This window comes from Neovison vison, chromosome 1, assembly GCF_020171115.1.
Source record: "Neovison vison isolate M4711 chromosome 1, ASM_NN_V1, whole genome shotgun sequence".
Classification (NCBI taxonomy): Eukaryota; Metazoa; Chordata; class Mammalia; order Carnivora; family Mustelidae; genus Neogale; species Neogale vison.
In genome coordinates, this window is record NC_058091.1 from 65,421,153 (window position 1) to 65,436,192 (window position 15,040).

At 39.4% G+C, this 15,040-nt stretch overlaps 1 protein-coding gene across 2 annotated transcripts; it reads left to right on the forward strand.

Moving 5' to 3' along the window:
• The first annotated feature begins 468 nt into the window (after positions 1-468).
• On the forward strand, positions 469-12,910 carry MTFR2 (mitochondrial fission regulator 2). Of its 2 annotated transcripts, none has more exons than XM_044248213.1 (7): positions 469-710; positions 1,322-1,437; positions 5,651-5,755; positions 6,266-6,378; positions 7,363-7,508; positions 8,435-8,792; positions 12,509-12,910. In XM_044248213.1, the coding sequence occupies exons 2-7, from the start codon at positions 1,375-1,377 to the stop codon at positions 12,693-12,695; spliced, it is 972 nt and encodes a 323-aa protein (XP_044104148.1). In that variant the 5' UTR covers positions 469-710; positions 1,322-1,374; the 3' UTR covers positions 12,696-12,910. The 2 variants fall into 2 exon arrangements, with proteins under 2 accessions (XP_044104148.1, XP_044104158.1); XM_044248223.1 differs by having other exon boundaries at positions 469-692.
• The last annotated feature ends 2,130 nt before the right edge of the window (positions 12,911-15,040 follow it).

The window sequence follows — 15,040 nt, forward strand, 5'->3', positions numbered from 1 at the left end:
ACAATAAATAGCGACTCCACGGCAAAAGTACTTGGGAGAGCGGCCCCGTTTAGGGTCTCGGTGAAAGGGACGACACACTTTCTCTACGAACTGGCACGAACTCTGACTCGTGGGCCTGGCCCAAAACCCATAATGGCTCCAAAACGCCCGACTGTACATACCAGTAGTTTAACCCGGAGGAACCTGAAGACACGTTTTGCACGTGCGTCACCATCTCCGCGCGCCCCCGCCCACCAGTTGTCTATAGGCTTCTATTGGTTGACTCGCGGAAGGTCCGCCCCCTAGAAGAAGCGGCTGGAAAAAATACCAGCGGCCGGGTCAAATAACCGTACCTGACCTGACGTCATTCCGCAGCCAATCCCAAGCAGCGGTCTTTAGCCTTGTCCAATGATATCCGGCACGAGTTTGGCCCGCGGAGTTTGATTTTTGTCCAGGAAGGCGGAAGTGGCGCCAGTCCTGGGAGCGAGCCGCAGGGTGGGGGGGAACGCAGGAGGGAATAGGACTGAGCGAGGGGATTCCAGTGCCCAGTCCCGGGTCGGTGGGGGGCCGTCGTTACTGTCTGTGGCCTGCAAACTGTGCCGCGCGGGCCGACTTGGGTCGTCGTCCGAGCGCTCCTGTACCAGGACGGGTGCACCACGAGCTTCGCAGACTGCGGATTCGAGGCAGCTTGATGTTCCGGTGGTTGCTCGGAGGTTCGACTTGGGAGGAGGGTGAGCAAGGCGACCAAGCTGGGTTGGAGAGCCTCTGCGGAGGCTTGCGGCCAAAGCGAGTGACACGACGGGGCGCTAGTCTCGGTCTGTTACTGGGTGAATAAATCGTATATCTGGGGTTCATATTCCTTAGCTTAAAATGAGGAGGATGGATGGTACCCCGATTCGTTTGTGAGACAGAGCCGCTGTTCATTTAGGAAAGCTTGGAGTCGGCCCTCTGCCTGCTTTCTTTCAAGGGTCGCCTGAGCTCAGCTCAGCTTCCCGACAGCGCAGACTTCGCCGTCGCAGCTAACCTAAAGCCTTCCCTGCCAGGTGTCCAATCCATTGTTGGTTGATATTTATTAATGAAGGCTTAAACATCCTATGAACTTTCAATGGAAATTTAACTGATAGATTGAAGTTTCCTTTACGAGCTCATCCCCACTTCTCCATTCCTCTCTTTCTCTTTAACTTTCTCCTTCAAAATACTGCTGGCCAAAAGAATTAGCTGATGGTGTAATGTGAAACGAAAGGATTCCTCCAGGTTACTTAATACAGTTTTGTGGCATTCTTTTTTTGTTTCTTGGTTCTTTTTGTCGAGAGTAATATTTTCTAAATTATTTTTCCTGAAGGTATCAAGAAACGATAATGTTTCCTTGAATTCGCTTATGTATTTGTCTCCTCAATGTCACTCATATTGAATATCTTAAGAGAAATGCTGGAATATTTTGGTGTTCCCATAGACCAGGTAAATATCTTTTAATTGATTTGAATGACACTGTTGTATTTGTTGTTGGGTCTTATTTTGAAAATGATCTATATTTAAACATTTAAGGCAAAATTGTTGCTTCTTTTCAGGTATAACGAAGGTGAGTTTGCAATAATATACCTTTGGTAGTTTGAGTTAAAAGGGGTATAAGATTAGGGGTACCGGCTGGCTCAGTTGGTAGAGTATGCGGCTCTTGATCTCCGGGTTGTGAGTCTGAGCCCCACATTGGAGGTAGAGTTTACTTAAAAAAGGATAAGAATATTAGGACCTTATTTACTGGATAGGTCAAATGCCAGCAAAAGGTGCAAATGCAGCAAAATATATTTTTGCTTTCATAGATAAAATATATTTTTAACTAGCTAGTGGTTTTATTTAAGGTAATTTAATTTTGGTATTTGGATATATAAGGCAAGTTATAGCTCAACAAATTCAGCATAAATCTTGAGAGAGGATGACTTAGATCTGAGAATTATAAGCAAATCCAATTTTCTCTACTTAGGGAGCATTACTACATGTAAGACAATAACAGAGTAGCAATACATGGTTCTGGTATTCATGATGTTTAAAATAAAATATGAGGAATAAGAAACATATACAGACTATAGTACAAGATTGAATATAAGAAAGAATAGTTGGGTTTACAGAATTGGCAAAGTGTTGCTATTTGTTGTGAATTAGAAAGAGTAATAGTCCAGGATACTTTAAAGATTTTAAACAAAAGTTGAAGACTGGTTATAAATTACAAATAGGCAATTATTATATTATAAATATTATAAATGGGCAATTCAGTATGAGGAACTAGTTTGAGTAGGGAGATAAGGTGAGCCAGATGTGCTGTTGGATTATATAAATACAAATATCCTGCAGATAGATAAGTGGTTCTAGAATGTAGGAAAAAGAGATTCAGATTTAAGGTTATCTGCATTCTTATGATATTTGAATTCATGGACTTTGACAGAATGGAAGATGTTGTTGGATGTTATTGATGCATTTTTGAATTTCAGAAATAGTGGGATCAAAGATAATGGCAGCTTGAGTAAAAGATTTGCTCATCATTAGATTATTGATGTCTTTAAGGGTTTCTGTAGGTGGAGAGTGGTAGCTGCCTTGTATTTTGAAGAATGACTGAAGAAGGAAGGTGGCATCAGCACCTTCTTTTGAAAAGTTTGTGAAAAGAGATCAAGAGCGACCATCAAATTGATGTTAGAGATAACTTAATGTTTGCAAGCATTGAGGAAGAACCTCACAGCCAGGAAATATTTTAAGATTCAAATGAAATAGTGAGTGATTGAGCAGTGCCCTTGAGAAGGTAGTTGGATAAGGAATATAAATATAAGGGCGCGTGGGTGGCTCAGTGGGTTAAAGCCTCTGCCTTCGGCTCAGGTCATGATCTCAGGGTCTTGGGATCAAGCCCCACATCAGGCTCTCTGCTCAGCAGGGAGCCTGCTTCTTCCTCTCTCTCTTCCTGCATCTCTGCCTACTTGTGATCTCTGTCTGTCAAATAAATAAATAAAAATCTTAAAAAAAAAAAAAGGCTATCAGGCAAAAAAAAAAAAGAGTTAAAAAAAAAAGGAATATAAATATATAAGCCTTGGAAAAAAGATGGGCAGTCGAGTAGGAAAAAATTGAGAGATGGTGGAGAGGTTTTGAATGTAGAGAAATGAAAATTGAGGTTTGTCACCTTGGAGTTCTCAGTTTTCTCAGTTAAGAGCAAAGTCAAGGCTACTGACAGAAAAGGTGACATTGTAGATTGCAGAGACTAGGGATTGCTTTGGGCAACACGGTAGACAACAAGACATGTTCTGAAGCGGGTGCAGAATACTCAGCTGAAGTCAGCTTGGATTTGTAGTCTTTCTGAATATTGCTGTTCTGTGATTTCTTTTCTCCGGCTAAGAGTTGTTGGGGTAGTTCATGATTGGTAGTAAGCATATCACTGAAACAATTAAAATTCTCTGGTTGGTAGGAAAGTCACACCAGTGAAGTCAACATGAGGGTGCTGGATCAGGAGTAGGAAAAGGAGAAGAAAGCATCAGAATGATGAGGATGGCAATGAAGGGATGAGAGAGAAGAACAGGAATTTGTCAGAATGGAACTTGGAGAGTGAGACATGAAGGTACCATCCGAGTTAACCAAGAGTTGGGTGGCTACTTATGTACAGTGAGTAGCCCTCACTGTAGCAAAACATCCAGACCTGTGGTTCTTGGGAACAGTGCTTGTGAGTGGCCTATAGAACACTTTAAATATAATTGCTCAGGCTGGCAGGGATTCTAGTGTTACTAGGTCCAGGATCAGTATACTCCAGTTTGTGTTAGTCAATATGGTAGCCACTGGCCAGATGTCATCTTCAAGCACTTGAAATGTCTGAATTGAGATCTCTGATAGGTGTGAAATATGCAATGGATTTGGAAGACTTGGTATGAAAAGAGGAATATAAAATAATGCCATTATTTAAAAAATATTGATTACATGTTGAAATGATAATATATACATATTGAGTTAAATAAAATATACTAAGAAAATTAATCTCACCTCTTTCTACCTTTTCAGATATAGCTACTGGAAAATTTATTTTACAAATGTGGTTTGTGTTTTATTTCTTTTGGAACCCATCTTCCAAGGTGATTCTAGTATACCTATGGTTAAGAACTACCACCCTGTAGGACTGAAAACCAACACAAACATGTCTTTGCCTGCCAAGACTTTACAATCTAATGAAGTAAAGAGAAAACTGCAAATGAAATGAAGTTATATGTAGTTAGGTGTCCTATTGTATGGTACTCCTTGGAACTAGTTTCGGAATTCAGAGCCTAGGAAGCTCCTGAGAGCAGAGAGAATCAAATGTGAATGAGGAATGTGAATCTGGCATTAGAAGAGATGTACAAAAAGCTGGTTCCAGGGCTTGAGATAGAGCTGGGCCCTCTGGGCACATGGATGAGTGCTTGGCAGTTAGGATAATATTGGCTTGTCTTTGAGACAATGAGGAAAATGGCTGTTAACTCAAAAGAGCTTGTGTCCTTGTTAATGAAGAGTGAGTAGGTAATTCAGTTGGATAAACAGGGCTAAGTGGCAGAGGACCTTTATGGTTGAGTGGAGAATGAATACAGAATTCCTGGAGGACTTTATGTAGACTGAGCTGGCAGAATTGGTGGCATCAGTATTTAATCTTAGACTCAAGTGTTTGGATATGATCGGATACATTCAGAACTCTTACTACTTCAAAGCGGAGGGATGGCATCCAGTGTGCCAATGGATTCCGGGTCTTCCACTCTAGCCCTAGTTCTTTTCAACTAGTCAAATGGCTTCGATTTTTACCTATCATGTATTCTGTCTGCTGATGATTCCCAAATCCGTCTAAATCCCAGATGTTTTTTCCCAAGTTCCAGAACTTTATATCCATCTGCTTATTGGATATTTCCAAGAAGATGCTGTTAGGATGCTACCTATATCTGTTGCTTGTAATAAACTTTGTCCTTATTATAGGATCTGAGGAAAAACGAAAAGTCCAAGTTTTATTGGTTTTTAAAAAGAGAAAGTGCTTTCTTTGTGTTGAAATCTGCTAAATGTTATGTCCTGTTTTGGGGGCGCTTCCTGAGGGAGTAGTTTATACAGTCTGGAAAGCCCAAAGCAACAGATAGATGGTATTTGAATTACAGTAGATGAATTACAGTAAATGAATTACATTTCATTTCTTGTCATCTTTTTAAGAACTGACTTCTAGCTGATATATTGCATTGTAAGTAAAGAATTTTTAAAGTTATCTACATTTGTTTCCCTAAAGAGGATTTATTTATACCTCTAAAAAGGATCTCACCTTTAAAGGGAATTACATGAGTATACTCTGTACTGGCTGATGCTCGAGAAACTCAAAATTGTTGATTTTTGATTGGGCCAGAAGATATGTTTAGCTGGAAAGAGGGGAGGCAGTTTTTCTGAATGAAATACCTTCCCAAAGGTATTTTGCCATTATCAGAAAGACCGTTCTTCCTGGAATAGTATATAGGTTAACTACCATCCTTTTTTTTTTTTTTTTTTTTAAAGACAAATATGAATAAAGTTTAATTCTTTGAAGAAAATACTTTGAGTATACCATTATGTATCTTTTTTTAAACAAGTGTTAGTGCATTTACATCTGCTTTTCTTCAAAGATATAAACATGCTTTAACAGAGTACTTTTCAAACACTGTATAAATAGGTTTTGCAGATTAGAGAAAATAAAGACTATGGATCAGCTCGGAGTATTGTTCGTATTATTGGGAAAATTCTTCCTCTAGAACCTTGTCCCAGGCCTAATTTTGAGGTAAGTCTGTCAATAGGCATTGTTTAAGTACTATGTCTAAAATAACCTTGGTAATAGAGTCAGAGTAGAACAAAAGAAGAAAGGTTTCTTGTAAGCCAAAACCCTTCAGTTTATTCGTGGAAACAAGTCATTTGTTGTATGTTTTTGTTTTTACTTCTTTGAGTAATTACATTCAGAGTTGGGAAGGTACAAAGGAACACCGGAATAGCTTATTTTATTCTTCTAGTTTGTGTTTCATGATAGATTATATTAACCAGGGTAGAGATATATTGCTACATGTTTAGACTTCAGAATAACATTTTGTTATTTAGACTTCAGAATAACATGTTGTTTCTTGCTAACAGATGCATGTTTGGTATTGAATATTCTTTTTCCTTTTCACTCTTGTATTTTTAATTTATGTAATTTCCATGGGCATTACATGGTGTCTTCCCTTCCACCCCCCCCCCCCGCCCCAGACCCCTGCAGAGCTCTGACTTTTTTTTTTTTTTTCACTTTTTTTTCCTTTAGTTGATCCCACTGTTGAACTCTGTAGACTCTGGTAACTGTGGATCTGTAGTTCCATCTTTTGCTGATACTCTGTGTGTGGCAAATGATGAAGAAGCCAGTTATCTCCGATTTCGGTAATTTGATATACTTTGGAAAATGGGTATGGGCTGTAATCTGAGTTCTTGCATGTGTTGAAGTTTGATCATACTAATTGAGCCTTTTGTCTGTCTTTACTGCCCTGTGTCTTCCTAATAAGGATTTATTTCATTTTTCCCATTTCTCTTAATGCAGGATTAGGAAAGAATAATATTAAAAGAATGTCAGAATCAGTATGTCCATTTTTAGGAGAAAGCTGTTTCCTACACTACATACTATTATATATTTAACCAAAAGGTATTTAGTATTTACTGTGTACCAGGCAATGATGTTAAAAATATTTCAAAATTTAGGATGTGTTACTGTTGTGTTAACATTTGTTAATATGTTCAGATATAGGCTGTCAGCACAATAAGGGTCAATTATTCAAATATTCTGGCTAAATTTATTATGCATCAAACTGGTTTATCTATTTTAAAACAGAATACCACAAACTTACCCCTAACATAATGCTGAATATTAAATTAGGCCCTTCAGTACCTTATATTCAGAATATGTAGAATTTCTAAGTAAATCAACATTATTTCTAAATAAATCAATCTGTACTGTATTTAAATCTAATAGGTGGAACAGTTACAGGGTAATTATTTTTGTTTTACAGTCTAAGAGCAAGACTTCATTCACTTACCACTTTTGGTTACCTATAACCGTTGTGTTCCAGATATTGAAAATACAGAGTTACATAAGAAGTTGTCCTTGTCCTCAGTCAGTCTAGAGACAATCACGGGATAAAGGGAACTTCCCTATTTTTTATGTGTCTTTATTCCTCTTTGACTCAAAGAATTTATTGCTCCAGGAAAGTTTCCCTCCATTTCTCACTCTCTCTCCCTCCCTCTATTATGTCATTGTGTACTTTTTCCTTCTATGCACAGAAATAGTATATGGAAACATGAAGAAGAGGAGAAAATGGAATTTTCCCATTCTTTTCAACCAGTTTGAAATCCATTTTCACCTGTTCTCAGACAGAGTAAACGAATGAGAAGTGACGGGACTGTAGGTGAAGCTGCATTTAAAAAGATAACTGCCCTTGAAGAGGAGCTGACTTTTCTTCGCACCCAGATTGCTGCCATCGTGGGAAGGCGGGAATTGAAAGCCAGTAGGCATGTGGGTGAGTCACATGGGGTTTGTTTCAGTCCGATGGGGCGGGGCTAGCAATTCCTGTCCACGGGCTGCTGGGGATGTGCAATTACTAGGCGTGGGAGTTTATTTAAAGTAAGTTAAGGCACGTTTGTAGTGAGGGGGCTGGTATCGGCTCCAGCTATACTGCTGAAGATTGAAGGAAGCTTTTCTACCTCTTCAGAAAAGCATTGAAATTTATGAGGAAGGACATATTAATTTGAAAGAAGAGCATGTATTTGTAGCTTGAAGTTATTGCTGCTATCCTTCCACCAAATTCACGTTGAATAGTGTATTTCAGATGATCCTTTTCTCCATGTTTAGAGATGTGCCTTGCTTTGTAATATATACACACGTGTATAATTCATATACAACATGAAATGTTCATATAGTGTTGTATATTTATAATATATAAATACTATATAATAGCAATTAAAGTGAGATGCACACATACATTTTTTAAACCAGTCATGTTAAGAACACAGTCTTTAGGGAGCAAGTCTGTTGTGAAAGTACAGTACTCTGTACCTATCCTAGGCTCTTGCCTAGAAAATGGTTTGTTTCTACAGTGTCATCATAATGTACCAGTCTGAGTATTTCTAACTACAAATTGTTAATTATATTTTAGCTTTTTAAAAAATAGATGATGAAATTCAGATTGTATGTTAATTCCTGAGAAAGAACTTTATATTTTTCTTTTTAAAATGCATTCTCACCCTTCCTCCCTTTATAGGCCTACACAGACAATCCTAATTGGTTTAAAAATAAATTTATTTTTTGGTTTGACTCTTATCAAAATTACTAAGCAGATGGGATTCCTTCTCTTTCCTGGCCACCCTATCATTATTTCAGTAACATTATAGAAATTTTTCCTGCTTTGGTTCTAATTAGTTATGTGGTATGTTACTTTGTTTTTAGGCTTCTTTGACTTGAATGATGAGCCTCGTGGTTTGGGACAAAGACCATCACCAGGGACTACTGAACTGAGTGCCCAGCCAGATCCATTTTCAAGTTCAATGCTTTTTCCTCCTCCTCCTCCTCTTCCTCCACTGCCCCCTCAGCTTTTTTCTCCACAGCCGACCTGTTCTCCTCTCACACAGTCAGGATCTAATAATATGTGTGACTCAGATAACTCTGCAAATGAAATGAAAAAACAGCACCTGGCTGACAGTAAGACCAATTACAGTCATTCAAAAAACCAGGAAAATAAAGATGTTCCAAACATGTTGGATGTACTAAAGGACATGAATAAGGTTAAACTTCGTGCTATTGAAAGGTATGTTACCATAACTTGAGAAATGAACCAAGTTCTGTTCATGTTTTAGTGACTTACTGTATTAAAGTACATACAGACAAGTCTTCTCTCTTATTCCTCTTTACTCCAAACACCTCTCCCAGAAAGAATTCTTTTCCAGTTTTTTTACTCTTCCTTCTAGTGTCTTATCTGTATTTTTTAAACAACATACTTCCTTTGCTATTTCTTGATACTTTAACTGTATTTCCCTTTGTTAAAACTCAAGAGTATGTTCTCCCAGCCATCCTGTCCTCTAACATGTACACAAATACTCCTCTTGTTCCATCTTCCCAATGTAATTAAATCCATAGGCTTTACTTAAATCAGTATTCAGAATTTACATCTTTATAACAGTAAACAGTCACAGGTAAGCCATTTCCTTTGCTATAGTTACGTTTTGTTTGTTGAATAATTTTATTTTCTATTGTAGTTAATGTCTCTCTGAATTTCTTTCTCTTTTTCTTTTTAAAATAAATTCCCTGGTAGGAGCCCTCTGTCCTGCTCCAATCTCTGGTTCCTGCAAGCCTGCTGTGTTTTTGCCATGTTGAGAATTTCCTTGGCCATCATCATGGGCATTCTGTACCCTTTCACTTGTGTTGCCTTACCCATTTCTGGGGTGTCCTATCTTCCCATACCTTCCTGAGAAAGGATCTATAAAAAGGGAGACTATTTTAAGACTTTGCATTCTGAAAATGTTACTATTTTATTCTCACAGTTCATTGCTAGTTTGGCTGGGTATACAGTGGCAGAAAATCATTTTTCTGCAGAATTTTGAAGATGTCGTTCCATTGATTTCTAGCTTCCAGTGTTCCTACTGAGAAGCTGATGTCATTCTCATTCCTGGTACCATGTATGCAGCCTGTTTCTTTATTCTTGAAACATTTAAGATCTTCTCTTTAGTCCTGGTGTTTGGGAATTTCATGATGCCATGCCCTGAAGAGTTCCTTTTTGAATTTCTTATGCTGGGCACTTGTGGACTCAGTCTTGAGTTTACCTTTCATTCAGTGTGTAGACTTCTCCTCAGTCCTTGTTTTCAGGAAGGCAGCTCAACCCCCATTATCTTTGCTATCATCAGCTTTCCAGCTTTCAATGTTTTGTTGTGGTTCTTACGCACTCTCTCATAATTTCTTTGTCTTTGTGGGTATTGTGTCCTTTTCATTTCTTTACTGTCATTTTAGTAGGATTTCACAGAGATCTGCCATGTTCATTTGGAAATCCCTCATTGAGGTTTTTTGTGAGAAAATAAATACATTTTCTATATAATAGTGTTAGGAAAGCTACATCATTTCATTATTAATGAGGTTATGATTTGATCATTTGTGAAGCACCTGGTACAGAGAAAAATATTGTGGCTAGGATGGGCACACTTGTTCCAGCAAGAGGGCCTACTGGGCCCAGTTAGTGTCAGACTGTGCTCTGACTACTACCATCAGTGGAGACACAGCAAGGAGGCCAATAGACTCTACCCTCCACCCCCAGTATCTCATTTTTCTACAGCTAACCTTGCATTATACATTACTCCATAATCAGATGAGACTTCCCCCTTCTTTACATTTACAAAGTCATTATTCATGTTCTCTGCCTTCTATCTTGTTACTGTGCATAAAGTATCATTGTTCATGTCCAGGCTCTCCCTTGGGTCACTGGTTCCCCTTCTCTCTCATCTTCTCAAGGATTTTACTTAAAATTATCCCTTCTGTCTTCTATATCATCAAAGTTTTCTTCTTTACTTTATTCTCCTTGTACTTGACTGTTTCCCATCTTCAAAACACGTATATCCTTGGTATTATTTGTTTCTGTGCTCCTCTTTATGGTATAAATTCTTGTTGTCAATAGTTTGTTTGCTTTTCTCACTGCCGCCTTCTACCTTCTGTAATATGGTCTGTCCCCATCACTCCACTGACAACTTCTGTTTATCAAGGTCACCAGTGACTCCCTTGCTAAATACAATGGTTAGTTCTTAGTGTTCCTCTTACCTGATATCTTGGCAGTATTTATACAGTGTGTGGTTCCCTCCTGCTTGGAACACTGTCTTCCTTTGGCTTCAGGGAAATCACACTTGGTTTTCCTCTTACTTCACTGGCCATGCCTTATTCCTTTGCTTAATCTTGCTTCTTGGCCTAGTGACTATGTTGGCATGTGCAAGGCTCAGACCTCAGTCCCCTTCTCTCTATATCCACATTGTTTCCTTTGGTGATCTCACAGAGTCCTGTGGCTATGTATACCATTGATATGCTAATTACATTCACATTTCTTTTTCTATCCCTGATTTTCTCCTCTATATTCCATGCCTACTTGATGAAATGCCTGCCTGACATCATTTGCTTGTCTCATAGATGTCTCAGGCTTCATGTGTTCAAAACAGAACTCTTCCTTCCTACCTGTCCTCTTCCTCCACCTTGAAAACCTGTTCTTTCCCAAGTTTTTGCATCTCAGTAAATGGCAACACCATCACCCAGTTGTTCATCACCCAGGTGTCTGTTCAGTCCAGACATCTAGAATCATCCTTTTCCTTTCCTTCCCATTTCCTTTCTATCAGCATACAGTTCAAATGTGTGTACCCTCATGATCTAACTGCCACCCCCAATCTAAGCCACCATCTCTAACTTGGACTTCTGCAATAGCCTCCTAATTGGCCTCTCTGTGTTCTTGCCTTCTTACCTTTTCTCCATAGAGTAATCAGGGTGATCCTTTAAAAATTGAAGTCCAGGGCCATTTGGCTGGCTCAGTTGGAGCATGTGACTCTTAATCTTGGGGTTGTAAGTTCAATCCCCATGCTGAGTGTAGAGATTACTTCAAAATAAAATCTTTAAAAACAAACAAAATAAATAAAACTTGAAGTTCAGTCTGGCCATTCCCTGCTTAAAACCCTTTGATGGTTTTCCATCATGCTTAGAATATAATCCAGACTCCTTGCTGTGGCCTCTCAGTACGCCCAGGGTCCAGCCGTTGCTTTTGTCTCTGACCTCATGACCTATTTCTCATGTCACTCTCTGCGTTCCAGCTGTAACTGTTTTTCTTTTTTCTCACATATGCCTCCACTGCATGTTTACACTAACGCTGACTTGGGGTCATTTATAGAAAGGACGCCATCTCCTTAAAGAAGCTTTTCCTGGTCATCTCGTCTAAGGTGCTATTGTCCCAGTCACTGTCACATTACCTACTTAATTTTATTCATAGAATGCATTGCTGTCTGCAGTGATCTCACTTGTTTGTTGATGATTTCCTGTCACCAGCATATTCCATGGGAGTAGGATATGGCTGTACTCTCAAAGCATAAAATGGAATCTGGTGTAGTAGTAGGCATTGAGTGAAGACTGAATGAATGATTGGCCCAATAGCTTTCTCTTCATGAATTCAGTTAGTCCCCTTCGAAAGTTCTTAAATATTTCTTTAAATTTTCCACTGGAAAATGAGAAAATTAAAAATAAAGATCTTTAGCACAGTGAGATATTTGATAATCTCAGGTCCCAGCAAGATTGTGGTGGAGTCCCACCCACCAGAAGAAACCATAGTTTCTTGGATTTCTGATTCCTAATTCATTGTGCCTTCCAGATTCCTTGTTCTTTGGCGAAAATTTTCAATCTTGAAGAATCATTAGGTTGTAATGTATTATGCTTATATTTCTGGTGTAGTTGTCATTAAGGAGCTACATTACACAAGGCTTTAATTAAAAAACATTTTTTTTTTTTAAATAGGTCACCTGGAGGTAAACCCATTCAGAAGAGGAAAAGACAAGATTCACATTGGGATCCAGTGTCTTTAATATCCCATGCACTTAAGCAGAAGTTTGCATTCCAAGAAGATGATTCCTTTGAGAAAGAAAATAGGTCTTGGGAATCTTCTCCGTTTTCTAGTCCAGAAACTTCAAAGAGTGAGCTATAATAACGTAAAGTTAGTGTTTTAATTTTTCTTAAGTGTGTCATTCATGATACATCTTCGCCTTCAGGTTCTCTTGAAGTACTTGCACAGAATGGGCCATGCGGTTGTTGGCTGGTACCGCGTCTGTTTCTGTGGTTTCTGTTCCATTTCACACATTCCTTTTAGCTTTTTGGCTTACTATGAAGTTTTTTTAAATAAAACACTCGATTTGAAAAATACTTTTGCATGAGTCTGTCAAGGTTTCTCCTGACAGGTGCTAACTTGATGTCACTGTCTGCAGTTGGGACAAGGTGTCTGAAACTTGAAGAGACCAGAGAATGGTGACAGATTCCCTCAGTGGAGTTAACATGGATACTCCCAGTATTTTTCTCAACTATAAAGACTAGGTTATTTAGTTAAATAGAATGTTAACAGTGCTTTTTAAAAAGTAGCTGGGATCGTAATTCTCTTCAGTGACGTTTCTTGGCTCCCGGCATGGATCAGAGCAGGAGAAATGGCCCCACTCATGTCTCTGAGTTACTCGGTGTGCGAGTGCCATCTCTGACATTAATCATGTCAACTCTGGAAATTCTTAATATCGGGGAACGCCTCCGGCCAGGAAAATCCCCGCCATTACAGGATGGCGCTTGGCTCACTGCCAGCAAAATACGCTGCAAGTAAACAAGGAACATTCTGGTGAAGCTCGCCTAAAGAAGGACATAGTCATTGGCTGTTTCAAATTTAATCAGCATAGTAACAGGACTCTCATTGGCTCTCCCCATTGCTTAGCCCCTTATTGGTCACCCTGCTTGCTGATTGGTCATGTAAACATATATAAGTGTATAGACTTACGGAAATAGAGAGAAGATACATCTGAACCGGGGCCTCTTGTCGTCCTTGTGGGTCGAGGGCGACATCTTAACTCTAAGAAGGCAAAAAAGTATAGTGTACTTTAGAATTATTACAATCATAAGGCACAAATGTTCCTAAAAATTAATGTTTAGCATTTGTGTAGAAATGTCTAACTTGGGAGTACTTTTTTGCTCACCTCATTTGATCCTCACAGCATCGTCCTAAAAATAAATAGAACTAAAACTAAGATAGTATTACCTGTCTCTCCCTGAGGAAATAATCCTCAGAGTGCCAAAGTAATCTAGGTGTAACCCTTCATCTAACTGGCACAGCAGAGACTGGAGCTTGGTTTATTAACATGTAGGGTGTCTGAAAACCTTCAGTCACATATGCGAGTCACTTGTGTGGGACACACTTCCAGTGACGGTGGGTGAATGAGGGATTGATTACGGGGTTGTCTCACTGCTCACTCTTCAGCATTTTATTGCCAACCACCACCTCAGAGAAGGAATCATCTCTTTTTGTATATTTTAAGGCACCAAGCTTAGGGCAGGACACACGGGGACTCAAGCTGTAGTTGGGGGGGAACCCAGTCTTGCTCTCTGTCCTCGGCTAGGGGCACAGTGCCGGACTCACAGCCCAGTCCCAGATCCCTGTCAATTGTTGGTTGAATTAAACCTCAAGCGGTCGTTTGGTTGTTAACATTCGTCTATGTGACAATACTTTCTGGGTGAACCTTTTGCTTTTCTTCCATTTGGGTGCCACATCTCACAGTCAGGAGAGTGAACTAAAGGAAGAATGGACCAATGCAAGAGATGGTGACCAAGGCGTGAACAGTATGAGCTGAGTCTACACCGGCAAGGAAAGATTGCGGAAGTATGCCAGCCAGTCTTTCCCTCACGGGCGAGGATCTCTTCTGTCAATGAAGTTGAATGAAATGTGTGCACTGGGATATAGTCAAGCAAGGCTCTGAAGAGGGTTGACTCTTAAGAACACCTGTCTCTGTTCTTGGAAGATCCAGCAGTTAACTGGCCACTGGCAATAGGTGTATGGATTTCTCTTTGCGTGTACATTCGTATTCTACACGGATACATAAGATCATCCTAAAAGCCAAGTAGTAAATGACTTAAGGTGTCTCATTGGAGAGCAGTAGGGTCTCACTAGAGGGTAACAGAAATCATGCTCATGGATTAAGAAACAATATATTGTAGTACTCAGCCAATGATAACATATTTGGATGTTTTAAAACAATTTTTTTAAAAAAAGATTTTATTTATTTGACAGAGCACAAATAGAGCAGTAGGCAGAGGGAGAGGGATAAGCCAGATCCCAACTGAGCCACCCAGGTGCCCCTTAAAAATAATTTCTTGGGGTACCTGGGTGGCTCAGTGGGTTAAAGCCTCTGCCTTCGGCTTGGGTCATGATCTCAAGGTCCTGAGATTGAGCCCCACATCTGGCTCCCTGCTCAGCAGAGAGCCTGCTTCCTCCTCTTTCTCTGCCTACTTGTGATCTCTCTC

What these genes read in the sequence shown, in the direction of transcription:
- MTFR2 (XM_044248213.1), top strand. Translation starts at nt 1,375, where the DNA reads ATGTCACTCATATTGAATATCTTAAGAGAAATGCTGGAATATTTTGGT. An exon ending in TTGGTGTTCCCATAGACCAG is followed by an intron (nt 1,438 to 5,650) that starts GTAAATATCTTT and finishes CTGTATAAATAG; the next exon opens with GTTTTGCAGATTAGAGAAAA. An exon ending in GAAAGCCAGTAGGCATGTGG is followed by an intron (nt 7,509 to 8,434) that starts GTGAGTCACATG and finishes CTTTGTTTTTAG; the next exon opens with GCTTCTTTGACTTGAATGAT.